Source organism: Labeo rohita, unplaced genomic scaffold, assembly GCF_022985175.1.
Source record: "Labeo rohita strain BAU-BD-2019 unplaced genomic scaffold, IGBB_LRoh.1.0 scaffold_403, whole genome shotgun sequence".
NCBI classification, from domain to species: domain Eukaryota; kingdom Metazoa; phylum Chordata; class Actinopteri; order Cypriniformes; family Cyprinidae; genus Labeo; species Labeo rohita.
In genome coordinates, this window is record NW_026129321.1 from 20616 (window position 1) to 33961 (window position 13346).

Genomic DNA, 13346 nt, shown 5'->3' on the forward strand with positions numbered 1-13346 from the left:
AGATGGCTTTTAGCTGGTTTTGCATCTGAACTCTTCACATGTTCATTGTATGCACAGCTGATCAGTGCAGGTATATTTTACATTTATTGTTTTACATTTCCATCAACCCTAAAGCACAATGCAATGCATAATTTAAAATGGCCGTGAAAAATAAATGTGGAAAATTCCTTCATATTTACACAGTATTGCGTCATATTTTTGAGACTGTAGTATATTCTGTTTATAGCAATACCTATACAGCCAGATCTTCTAGCTCTCCATGGCTCTAAAATTGTATTTACATGTAAATTGTTTTATTTGATAAGCATTTTATTTGGAAAAGCATTTTCATAGTAATACTAAGTCTTGCTAAAGACATTACACTCATTAAGAAAAAAAAAAAAACATTAAAAGAGTCATTTATTTCACATCATTCATAGATGTGGTCTGGATTACATGCAGAAGCTTCAGTTTCTTCACACTAGCTGTTGGGAGATAAAATTCAAAAAATTAATTTGGTCAGCATTTGCAGATGCATACATAAAGTACTCATATATGAGGCCCATTCTATAAAGTGAAACAATAAATTGTACATAAATTGCAGTAGAAGCTATAAGTATAGTGTTGTGTAATTTATGAAATTATGCCATTCATTAAATGCAGACTAGAGAGTAAGTGCAGTATTACATTTGCCATGTTTCACATTTGTTGTGAGTGTGTTTTTATGACCTATGTTTTAGTAACTCATGTAAATTAGTCCAAACCAATATGATCTGACTTTATCCCAGATTAATTGTTAACATATTTGTATGCAGTTCAGCACAGATATAAAATTAATGATTAAACTACTGCATTGCAGTAACTTACAGGTGGTCATGGTTTGTGTTACGTTGAACTAAAGAATACAACGGGACATCCAACCCTGAAGAAAACAACTTTTATTAAATACACTTATATTATCACGTATATGTAATATCATGTATATTGCATATATTTTATAAGGACTTACCATGAATATCACTTACCTCCTGAAACTTTAGAATAATATACGATAGTCTGGCAGTTTGATTCAACTACAAGAATACAAAAATAAGTACTTTACCATACGATCAACTTCAACCATCATAAAATGGCAAAAAATTACATTATTGCAGTTTCTTCATTTTATGATGGCATGATATGAACTGTATTTCATATTTTATTGCCACACACTGAGAAGCTGTGGACTTACTTTGGTTGTCAAATTCTGGTCTTGGTTGTTTGAAATAAAGAACGGTCAGTGATATGAGGACACACAGAGACACTATTGTGATCATCACCACCACTGTCAGATTAACTGTCACTGTTTCAGTTGTCACTGTTTCACTCTCATCAGTACTGTAGTCTTCAGTCTGAAAAACCGTACTGTCAGCTGGGGTTGGAGCATCTGTGATCACTAGAGAAAAGATAAGCTAGTAAATGTTCCTAAAATATACTTCGACCATAATACATATGTCAACCCATATTTTCCAGCTGGTGTAAAAATATTACCTTTATACAAGCTTGTTTAAACAGTCACACATTCATACTATAACCAAACAGATATTATAACCCAGTGGTTCTCAGACTTTTTTGGTCATGTGTTGGCATTCATTGCTTCTTTATAAAATACTCACTGCTCTAACCACAGGTCATAATCACCACAGCATGACTTCATTTGAATCAAAACCAAAATAATCAAAAATCAATAATAATTTTGACCCATCACCAGAGTTCACATTTTAATAGCATAGATTAATAACTTAATCTTTCAAAATGCATTGAGATGTTAAAAGGGTAGAAATATTGCATTCAAACACACCTTTCAGCAGCAGCAGCTTCACTTCATAGCAGGTTTTTTCATTCACTCTGCACTGATACCACAATTCATCAGTGTGAACTACATCTGTTATAAGCAGAGATCCGTTTTTTAGTTGTCTCACTCTTTCATACAGAGGCTTCAGGAGATTCTCTGTGCTGCTTGAGGGCTTGTTTGGTGGGCGATACTGAGTTATATCTGTTGACTGGTGACCAATAACAACTGTCCAATTGACTTGTTCAGTTCTGTGTTGTAGAGGATGTTCAGAGCATGGCAGCAACACTGAAGAGCCTGGTGTTGGATGGACAGAGTCTAAAGTTTTACACTCTGAAATCAGAAAAACATATATTTTAGAAACAAGCTTCCTGGGGATTATTTGTTCATTTCAAGAACTAGCAGTCTCACCCTTTGACCTTTATAGGTTATTTTAAATTTGTTTATATTTTAATTGCAACAAATTTGGAGATATTTAGCATAACATCATTTGCTCATCAGTTGTCCAAACATCTGACAAGTTTGAATGACATTACATTTCTCCAAGTCTGTTTAGGTCTCCATCCACATTAGCATTTTCAGGCAAGAGAAAGTTGTTTCTTAAGAGTCCTTTAGTATTTTTTTTTTCTGCAAATTTCAAGCAGGCTTTCATGTGTCATACACTGAGGAGAAGCTCCTGTTGACTACAGAACTTAGATTAGTTAGTGTTGAAATGATCTCCACTCATGATCTCTGGAGCTCAACCAGAGTTACTGTCAGGTTCTTGGTCACCTTTGCACTGTCATTGCAAAGTTACAACAAATCTGGGTTTGCTTTGACATAATACGGTATATTATAGGGACATAACAGTACTAAATATACCTAAAATATACTTAGAAAGTAATACAAATGTTAACTCATATTTTCCAGCTGGTAAAAACATTAACTTTGTACAAGCTTGTTTAAACAGTCACACATTATAACCAAACATATATTATAACCCAGCGGTTCTCACTTTTTTTGTTCACGCGTTGGCGTTCAGTCCCGCTTTATAATATACTCACTGCTCTAACCACAGGTCATAATCACCACATGACTTCATTTTCTGTTATACCATAGCCTAAAAATAATATTGACCAACTCATCACCATAGGTCACATTTTTATAGCATAGCTTAACTTATTTTTTAAAATTAATCAATGTTTATTTGGATTGAGACTTTATAGGGTTAGAAATATTGCATTCAAACACACCTTTCAGGAGCAGCTTCACTTCATAGCAGGTTTTTTCATTCACTCTGCACTGATACCACAATTCATCAGTGTGAACTACATCTGTTATAAGCAGAGATCCGTTTTTTAGTTGTCTCACTCTTTCATACAGAGGCTTCAGGAGATTCTCTGTGCTGCTTGAGGGCTTGTTTGGTGGGCGATACTGAGTTATATCTGTTGACTGGTGACCAATAACAACTGTCCAATTGACTTGTTCAGTTCTGTTTTGTAGAGGATGTTCAGAGCATGGCAGCAACACTGAAGAGCCTGGTGTTGGATGAACAGAGTCCAAAGTTTTACATTCTGAAATCAGAGGAACATATACATTAGAAACAAGCTTCCTGGGGATTATTTATTTATTTCAGAAACTGTCAGTCTCACCTTTGACTTTTAGGTTAAATCGAATGACATTAAGGCAGTCCTGATTCTTGTAGACCTGACAGTCATAAAGGCCATGATCGGATAATCTGATGTCTTTCAGATCAAGTGTAACATTTCCAGCATCTTTCCTCACAGACCATCTCTGGTGCTCTGGTTCTGGAGAGATGTCTGGATACATCAGGATGTTTTTATCTTGGTTGGTCCTGTGCAGTTTCACTGTTAGAGACTGCAGCGGGTGGGTTGTGGTTAGGCAAGAAATAGACATGTTGTCACCCTGAACACAGTTTATGTTCAAGTGATGAACCTGTTTGCAGCGTCTCTGTGTCACCACTGAAAGGAAAGAATAACAAAATGAGACATAAAGCACTGAGAGAACCGAGACGTGGAAACCGCCACATCGCTTATAGTAACAAACAGCATTTATTTTTTAATTATGAGTAACTGGTAACTGTACTTTTTAACTGGTTCTACCTCTACATGCATCAGTTCATTTTAGGAAATGAAAACAACAAATTTTAGTGAAAGGCAACAGAGGATACAGTGTCTATATAGTTTATATATCAGTGTAGTAAGTTGTTCATTTATATGTCAGTGTAGTAAGTTGTTCAGCAGTGTTTAGTAAAGCCGTGGGTGAAATGGGTAACTTTTTCAACTTCCAAAAAGGGCAATTTATAGGAGCCTGTTTAGCAGGAGCATTTGTTACAATTACCAGCCCAACTGTTTGGTGTTTAAGAACAAAAGCCTTTACACTGCTTTAAACTGCCTTTATGACTGTGTACACAAAGCTTAGCAAGACATCTGTTAAAAAGTGTCTAAACAACACAGAACCACTGCAGCGAAGGAACAGCAAACCTCAGTTTCACATTGAAAACATGTTTCCACAAAATATGACCACAGAGAACTTCATAAATCTATGAAAGGAAACTGCAAAAACTTTAATCACAGACACTGATGCTAAAATGAGGAAAAGATGGCATCATAATCATAAATAACATCACCTGAGTAGAAAATGCTCAAACCACTATATATAGTTTTGGAGAGAAGTGAAAAGCCAATTCTCTGAATCTACAGACAGATGTTTTGATAGACGACGTTTGACTGGAGACTATTTCAAGTTGTATAAATCTAAATTCTAAAACGGTTAGAGGCTGTATTAAAGGCAAAGAGGTGTTAAACACCTTGTTAAATAAATACTGCCTATTTCCCAGGTGTTCACATTATTTTGTCCAGCTCTTGTACATTTTCTACAAATATACTGTCTGGACTCCCTGTGAACCAAAGAAACGTGATGTTGCCAGTGTAATAATAAATATGTTGAGTAATGCAGCTTTGCACACCAATGATTATTAAAATTGCCCAGCGACTTCTAAATTGCAACATTTGACATTTGTACATTTGACATGCCACATTTACACATCTATAGTACATTAGTTTGTGTGGTGGTTAAATTAATTTGATTTGTATAAACAACACTTACCTTCGCATTCTAATAAAGCTGCTATTAGAAGATACAGGAGTTGTAAATGGTAAAGCTGAAAACTCTTCATCATATCCAGATGCTCACTGCAGAACAGTTGAACTCTATATGAGCACAGGCCACATCACTTCACTTTCACAGAGTTGTTTTCAGTTACTCTGAATTTAATGCGGAAGTAGGAAATTATGGTCTACTACTTTGTTCAGGCCTTCTTTTAGAAAGCTATTTAGACTATTTAGATGATGGAATATGAAGACTAAAAACACCTCATCACATACATTTCAAGTAGCTCAAACAACTGAATATGAGCACAGGCCACATGACCTTTTACATTCAGATGGTTGTTTTTGAAGTGCCAAAATAGAAAATGCGATCTATGTATAATGTGAGAGACGTACAATTTTCCACACATTTCAAATCACATATATAATTATGGTGCTGTGGCTAGCAGTTAAAGCTCAAGAAACCAGAAGACTGGAGTTTCTATTATTAATTTTTGAGCAGGACTGAAGTTACTGGTGTGTCCAGAAATAAAGAATCAGTAAAGAGGGATTTCAGATACCTCTCTTGAAGACTTTGAAGAATCCAGAGCTGACTGCCAGGCCTGCTGAATCTTCCTCTATTGATACTATTAGTATGTTAAAACAATCTAACTTGATTAAAAATAAATAAATCATGCAATCAAAATGTAACAAAGTTTCCTTCCTCCTAATATGTATTGCTAATTTACTGAAGAACATATATAGCCATTGAATATTGTGTTGGCAGCTGATCATTTGTGAGTGAGGTCTGGAAAGGTAAAAGAGTTTAAGAGATTAGAAATGTGAGCAGGTCTGGACACTCCAGTATTCTGAGAGACACACACTGCCCTCTTCAGGCCCAAGTAGGCATTACATTTTGAAATAATACATTTCATACCGAGGTTCAAGTGTGAAAGGTGGTGAAAAGGTGTGAGTAGAGGGCATTACTTGGACAGCAGGGAAAAAAGGGTGGGATAAGAGGTAGAAGGTACAGATGAATTTCAAATGAAATCAGAGTAACCCAAAATCACCATGTAGGAAATCATGTATATATATAGGTGCTCATATAGATTCCTTCAGTGAGCTTCTGTATGTGATGTGGAGTTTACAGACATCATGTTTTCAACTTATAAATCTTATAATGGAAGCTGTATTACAAAGCTGCTGTTAGATTTAGAGGATGGAAAGAATGAAGAATAAAAACACCCCATCAAATTTGAGTTGCTGACTGCAGAAGAACAAAATATGAGCACAGGCCACAAGACCTTTTTAACCTTTACGCAGTTTTGTGAAATGTGATCTGTGCAAAATGTCAGATGTGCAATTCAGCATATTTAAAGAAATAAACTTTCTCTGTAAACATCTATTACAGTTTTTTTTATTTGCATACAAACAAAAAGTTGTATTTGAGTTGTACTTAAAAAAGTACTTGAGTCACAGTCTATTAAACGATTCATTCATATACTGAATGTTCAAATGAAAATGGTTTACACTCAGTTTGGAATTGTTAAAAAAAAATAAATACATTTTGATTGCTCACCTCTGATGTTACAGAAGAACTGCTGTGCTTCGTCATGAAAGCTTATAATTTGCATGTGTTTCTTAGCCTTGCCAATTTAAACATCCAAACATCCGGAAAAACTTAACTGAGAACTCACGTGTCATGTTCGTATCAAAGAGCAACATCAAACAGCATGCAAACACCAAACCAAGCTCTCCTTCGCGTCCTCCTGCAGCTGAATGAACAAAAACACTTCGCCAGTTTAAACATAACAAACACAAAAAGATGCGAAAAGCTTAATCCATCACCTGCGTGCTGTGTAATGTGCGCAGAGCCACGTCTCACAGTCCTTGAACACAGAATTGAGTTTTGCCTCTTCTTGATCATGAACCGAACAAAATTATATTCAAAATATCTGTCTTGGTGAGTATCCTCAAAAACAAAAACTGTCTGTTATTTCCTAAGTGAACGTAAACAGTTGAGAAAGAAATTGTAGATGCAGTGTCTCTTAAAGAGACCCAGTTCACCCAAAAATGAAAATTTTAAGTTTATCTGTTTACCCAAGATGTAGGTGACTTTCTTTCTTCAGCAGAGCGTAAACAAAGATTTTTAACTCAAATTAAACAAAACCAAATTAAACCCTGTGGCTTGTGACGATACACTGAGGCCTTGAGACACAAAACTGGTCTGTGCATAAACAGTATTTATGTAATTTTTTGCCTCTGATCCACCACAATGTCCAACTGTCCTACATGGGTTCACAACAGCTGGCGTGTGATGCGTCAACATGCTCTGGCATAGTAGACGCATGTGCAGAAGCGATCGTACCCACAATCTCTCTGCACTGTGTAAACCAGCAGCTCATATAGGTGCCCCATTTGACCGCTCTAGCATGTAGATGCGTCCGCCATCTTTAAACGGTTAATACTATACTATAGGTTTGCAGACCAACGGCAGGATTGTGGCATTTCAAATATCAGTGATTACTATGGTGAATGACGTCAAATTTATCATTGCAATATGGTGGATGGCTATAAATATAAGTGTCTGAAATACAACTGTCGTTATTGTGATTATGTTGTTAGCATTCGGAACCCGGAAGCATCAAATAGGGGATATGCATTGACATCACTTTCCTGCCGGAACACGCCCCCCTCAGCCGGAGTGGCAAAAGAAGCAGTTGTCAATATGATATATGCATACCCTCTATAGTTGTGTAAAATAACTTCCGCTGTAGCCTGTATGAATGGCAATGCCCATAGCAAAGGATAGTTGTGATTTATTAATGAACAATTCATGATAGATGTTTCATCGAAACATATTAAACACAGTTTGATTAACGATCATTAATCTGGTATGACGAAACAAGGAAAAATGTTGTCCTGATATTCCTATGCACATTTCATGATTTAAATAGGAGCGCACAAACTGTGTATGCACAATACTTCAGAGACAGACCAGCTTTTTATTTAAAAAATGCAAGAATAGCATACAAACAACACATCATATTACAGAACAATAAAATTGACTTTCAACAGGTGTTTATTATGATAATATTACATTGCGCAATAATAAAAACAATAGCATTAAAAATAAATTAAAACAGTATATATTCTGAGTATTTCTCCAGCAGTAACAGCAGTAACATGCAGCCACGGGCAGATTATCAGTTAAAAGAATTTATTTAACCTTACACGATCCCCTACCACATATGTGTATCCTTCAAAGTTTTTGTCAAGTCAATATTTAAAGCCAGTTTCGGCTAATTTACTTTTACTAGTTACATATATATATACTTTAAATATTACAGTAGTATGAATTTCTTTTCATTTCAATTAATATTTCTTCTTCCCTACATTCAAATTTAAAAATGCATTTTTTGCATCCTGTTTGTTAAATCAATTAAGATCCATAATAATTATTTAATAATTAAATTTACCATAGTGGCCTATTCATGTATTCATAAGATACTCCAAAGAATACTTTTTTTTAGCCTCAACTGACAGCAGTTCTCATCAGCGCTGCTCCAAATCTCTCAGCAGCATACAGTGTTTCACTTGCCGTCCACCCTCTCCATGATCATCTACAAGAGTGAGTACTTACTCTTAACTCTTAAAAATGGTTTTTGTAGTGTTTTGTTGTTGTTGTTGTTGTTGTTGTTTTGGAGTCATTAGAGGTGTTTGGTTAGTCAGTCATCACTAGTACTATTGCTCAAGCATGCATATGTTTATGCTATCTTTGTGACAGCGTACGTGTTGAGTTGTCCTGATTGCCGACTTGCTCTAGATGTGTCTACTGTTTCTAATTGCCAAACTTGAGGTCCAGAGGGTGCGCTGGGGTACGTTTGTTAAGATTTTGTTTTTGTTTAGGAATCCATGACCATGAGTAAATAAAATTTTAAATCATTTCCATTGCCCTCAGGGGTCAGGGGGAACCTACAGGAAAGTGAGAGCTACACCGCTTCAAATCTGATTGCAACAGGTGGCACAGTGTCACTGGTGCTCTATTTTGTCATTTGGCAGTCGTACGTCCTGTGAGCTGACATCAGTGTCAGCTCCATCCTGATCTGCTTGCACAACCTAACAGGATTTATGGGGCTTGGGACACTGGCGCACTTCACCAGGTTAGAGTTCATACTAGAGTGTACAATCTTTTCTCTTTAGACACCTGAGTTCTGTTCCAAACTTGCCCTTGAGTAAATCTGTGACAAATTCAATTCAATATTCAATAATATAATAATATTTCATAAATAATATTCAATAATATAATAATATTTCATAAATAATACTTGACAACTGTTGAACTGTGAACTATTCCCAGTATACAACTTTTTTTAGAACACTTACCTGTATAAGACATGTTGTGTGTCATTTATAAACCAAATTTGTCAAAAATATAATTTTTCTTTTTTTGAAGTAGACACTTTAAAGTGCACTTTTAATGTGTATGTTCCCTGTTTTTTAAATGGAAGAAAATATATATTTTTTTATTAACATCATTTTTTTGAACATTTTGAAACTCATTTTTAATCATTTGTTTAAATTAGGAATGCATTTCTTTGTACTGTAGCAGAAATCTCTGAGGCTGGGAGCTCTGGGACCGAGCTAACAATGTAAGGAGCCTGGAGACCATGGTGCCCATTACAGGACCCTCTTTGGCAGCTGTAACAGGAACTTCTGTTATGTGGATGTGGCACTAACTGGCACTTCTAGGACCAGGTGGCCATGACAAAAACCTCTGGGCTTATATGTGGATGACTGGTAAACTGGAGCCCAGGGTGGCTGTGGACTGAGGAGGCAACAACACCGTTGTGATGCCTATGACAGGTGTGGAGGAGCCATAGCAGTTGGCCTGCATGGTGGCAGAGAAATGGGAGCTCTGTCATTGTGGAGGTGAAGACTGAGAGCTCTGACATGCTGTGACAGGAACCTCAGGAATGGAGTGGTCATGATGGGATAAACAAAAAGGGGCAACTAAAAGAAGTATGTACATATATACACAATATGTACACATCCCTCCCGGAAGCAGTACCGCCAGACGCAAATACTGCTTCCTCAAGCCAAGGCGCAAGACGCTACACAAGGCTTGCTCGCCCTGTAAGACGCAAAGGCGAGAGGAGGGATGGAAGCGTCTCCCGCTGCAGCCCGCAAGACGCAAAGCTGCATGAGAGACGCCAACTGGACTGGTCTTACAAGGCGACCTGAAACACAACAAAAAACACATTTGACTTTGCAATTTCTTCCCATGAGGATATTGCCTGTAATTAGTTTTTAGCTGATCTAAAGTTCTCTACCAAAAACCAGTTGTGGGACCTGATTTGCCCCAAGCCAATTCGCCGGATTGGCTTCTCGTGCAGGAGAGCACTGAGGAGGTCACAGCATTCTGTGCAGGAAGACAGGAATGACATTATTTTATTATCTTACACATCTGCTTTATTTGATCATGTTATTCTAAGCTGTAAGATGTTTTATGTGATTCTGAATTCTTAATTTTTTTGTGATGATGATCGCACCTTTTGACAGGCCAGGTTTGGACCAGCGCTTGTACTGCAGCAGGTGCAGGTCAAAGTCACTAGGGAAATGTCCACACAACATGGCAAACATCACAATCCCTAGTGACCAGACCGTCGCTGGCCAGCCACAGTACTCGCCCCTGCTGTAGTACTCTGGAGGTGAGTACGCTGCTGTGCCTGGAGGAGAGCGGAGTTTGTATGATGTGTACGTTTGCATTAATGCAGAATGATTGTTCTGTATCTATTAGAAGAAATAAATTCTATCATACATACCATGGTAGGACCTGTACGGTGACATCCTTAGAATGTCCCCGCATCCAAAGTCGATCAGCTTGACTTCGGATGTCTCCCTGTTTATCAGTAGGTTCTCCAGTTTGACGTCACGGTGGAGCACTCCGCGGAGGCAGCACATGTGCGCCGCGTTAGTCGCCTGCCACATGATCTGCCGCGCTGTGCCTTCATCGAGGCTTCCACCGTGACGCCTCATGAACTCTACTACATTTTCACAGGGAGAGGGACATTCGAGGATCATGACGAAGTGGTCAGGGTGGTCCGTCCAGTCCAGCAGCCGGATGATTTCTGGCACTCTGCGACCTTTATTCGCCAGGATGGTGAGGGCGATCTCTTTAGGAAGGGGGACTGGATGATTGGGCTGGAGGAATTGAGTTTTTATGATGCTTACATACGGGTGGTTTCTCAAATAGGTATTTAGCTGAGTCTTGGATCAGTTACATAATTTAATTTGTAAATATAAATATGAGACATTTTATATTGATTTAAGTTTAACAGCTTCCCACAAGGGGCAATTAAAGTAGGACAATAGCATCATATAACAAACATAACACAAACATAATATATCACATAGACAATACAAAAAAGGAAAAACAAAATGCCCTGTATTGTACTGTAATCTGCATTATACTGTTTATCAGGAGGTTCTTATAATCAGTAGGTACTTACAATGTCTATACATTCCAAGTCTTTGGTCTTTGTGACATATTTCAAAGCCACCTGATGAACAAAAAAACATTTAATTGATTTAAACGTATTTAAGATACGTTTAGAGGATTTTGAGGATAAAACATTTGCTATCTTGCAATGTGTTATTAATATTCACTTACTTTAAGATCATCCTCCAGACGTCTCCCTTCATACACCACACCAAATCCACCTTTCCCCAGCTGATCGCCCACAGAGTAACGGCTGAAGATGTAGTCTATTAAAAAATAAAATAACAAAATTTCACATGAGATCAGTGCCTTGTGATGTGAGATGCTGTATTTAATCTAAAAATCATTTAAACTCATTTTCATACATGACTAGCTTTAATGACTGTATTTTAATTAATAGAGACTATATTAAATATTTGGTAACATTTTACAATAAGGTTCGTTTGTTAACTACTTTAGTTAACATGAACTAAGAATGAACAATAATTCTTCAGCATTTATTTTTCTTGGTTAATATTTATTTGAACATTTACTAATCCATTATTAAAATCAAAAGCTGTGCTTGTTAACATCAGTTAATGTACTGTGAATTAACATGAACATGGATCAACTGTATTTTTATTAACTAACATTAACAAATATTAATAAATACTATAATAAATGTTCATTGTTTGTTCATGTTAGTTAATTAACATTAACTAACAATAAATGTTGGAACCATATTGTAAAGTGTTACCAATATTTATAGTTTTAACATACATTAGTACATAAAGACATATAACATAAATAGAATATAACAGAATAAAGATCAGACCATGCTTATGTGTACTGATGTGTGTTTTTGATATTGTGCATGAAGTGACTGATAGTTTTACATAGTTTTTACATTTACAATGTTCTCATAAGATGGATGTGTCATTTACCATCACTACTTCTTCCAGCCCGCACCACCTTCCTCTTCTCTCCATCGTCCTGCTGCTGCTGCTCGACCTCTCCCTGACCTGAGCTGCTCTTTGGATGTTTTTTGGCAGCTCCGAAGAAAGAGCGAAGCCTCTGCCACCACTTGCTCTTTCTTTTCTCCTTAACTCTCCCTGCCTCCTTCCTCTCCTCCTCCTCCTCCTTCCTCTCATCCTTCTCTTTCTCCCCTCCTCCTCCTCCTCCTCCTCCTTCCTCTCCTCTACCTCCTCCTCCTCCTCCTCCAGCACCAACAGGGGTCTCATCGCGAGGATGAGGATGTTGAACCGCCATGTTGGTGCTGGGTTTTGGGGGTGTACTAGGATGTTGTTCGTACACCTCACCAAAAGTCATCGGACTCACTTTGTTAACTCTCTGACCCATCGCTGTGAAAACTCACTGACCACTACAACAAAAAAAGAATGTAAGAATGTCAGGCTCTTTATAAACCCCGCGAGTTCTATTCGAACGCGCTCTATGGCGTCATATGGCTTGGAGCGTCTCATAACTTTTCTGTTTTATATATAATAAAATAAAATATTACAAGACCAAAGTCTGTCCGAATATTGTGATAAATTAAATATGTTTTATAAATGAATAAAAATGCTTTATCCCAGTGTTTTATTTTTATATACATAAAATAGCTATTTCATTAATGACAATTCTGTATATATAATAGATATATAAGACCATAAGAGTTCATAAATAACATTTTGTACCACGTTGTTTCTTCAGTTTCTCCAGCAGAGGGCGTCTATTTAACATGTAATATGTTTAGATTTTTTTAATCATGTTCAGTATGGTTTTACTGTGTGTATCTGTTCTCTAGCACATGAAGTGATGTTTTTACTGTGTGAAATCACTGCTGTGCCCTACAGTCAACTCTGTTTGGACACTGTACATTTAAATCCACATGCAAATTGGTCTTTGCTCTCCTAATCTTCCATTTTAACGTGAAACGTAAGCGAGCCGTTTGTGTTGTCGGGGTTGT

The 13346-nt window shown here is 37.0% G+C and overlaps 2 protein-coding genes and 1 pseudogene across 2 annotated transcripts; 1 reads left to right on the plus strand and 2 right to left on the minus strand.

Annotated features, from left to right (window-relative positions):
• Positions 1–419: 419 nt before the first annotated feature.
• On the minus strand, positions 420–7317 carry LOC127160616 (uncharacterized). The gene is made up of 9 exons (XM_051103271.1): positions 7268–7317; positions 4919–5022; positions 3442–3771; positions 3043–3363; positions 1820–2143; positions 1211–1414; positions 1005–1052; positions 847–901; positions 420–464 (listed from the first exon to the last, which is right to left on the minus strand). The coding sequence occupies exons 1-9, from the start codon at positions 7315–7317 to the stop codon at positions 461–463; spliced, it is 1440 nt and encodes a 479-aa protein (XP_050959228.1). The 3' UTR covers positions 420–460.
• Positions 7318–7459: 142 nt separating this feature from the next.
• On the plus strand, positions 7460–10106 carry LOC127160617 (transmembrane protein 80-like; annotated as a pseudogene).
• LOC127160618 (serine/threonine-protein kinase pim-1) lies at positions 9943–12709 on the minus strand. Its single transcript, XM_051103273.1, has 6 exons — positions 12325–12709; positions 11573–11667; positions 11412–11462; positions 10725–11103; positions 10452–10628; positions 9943–10321 (listed from the first exon to the last, which is right to left on the minus strand). The coding sequence occupies exons 1-6, from the start codon at positions 12707–12709 to the stop codon at positions 10203–10205; spliced, it is 1206 nt and encodes a 401-aa protein (XP_050959230.1). The 3' UTR covers positions 9943–10202.
• Between the last annotated feature and the right edge of the window lie 637 nt (positions 12710–13346).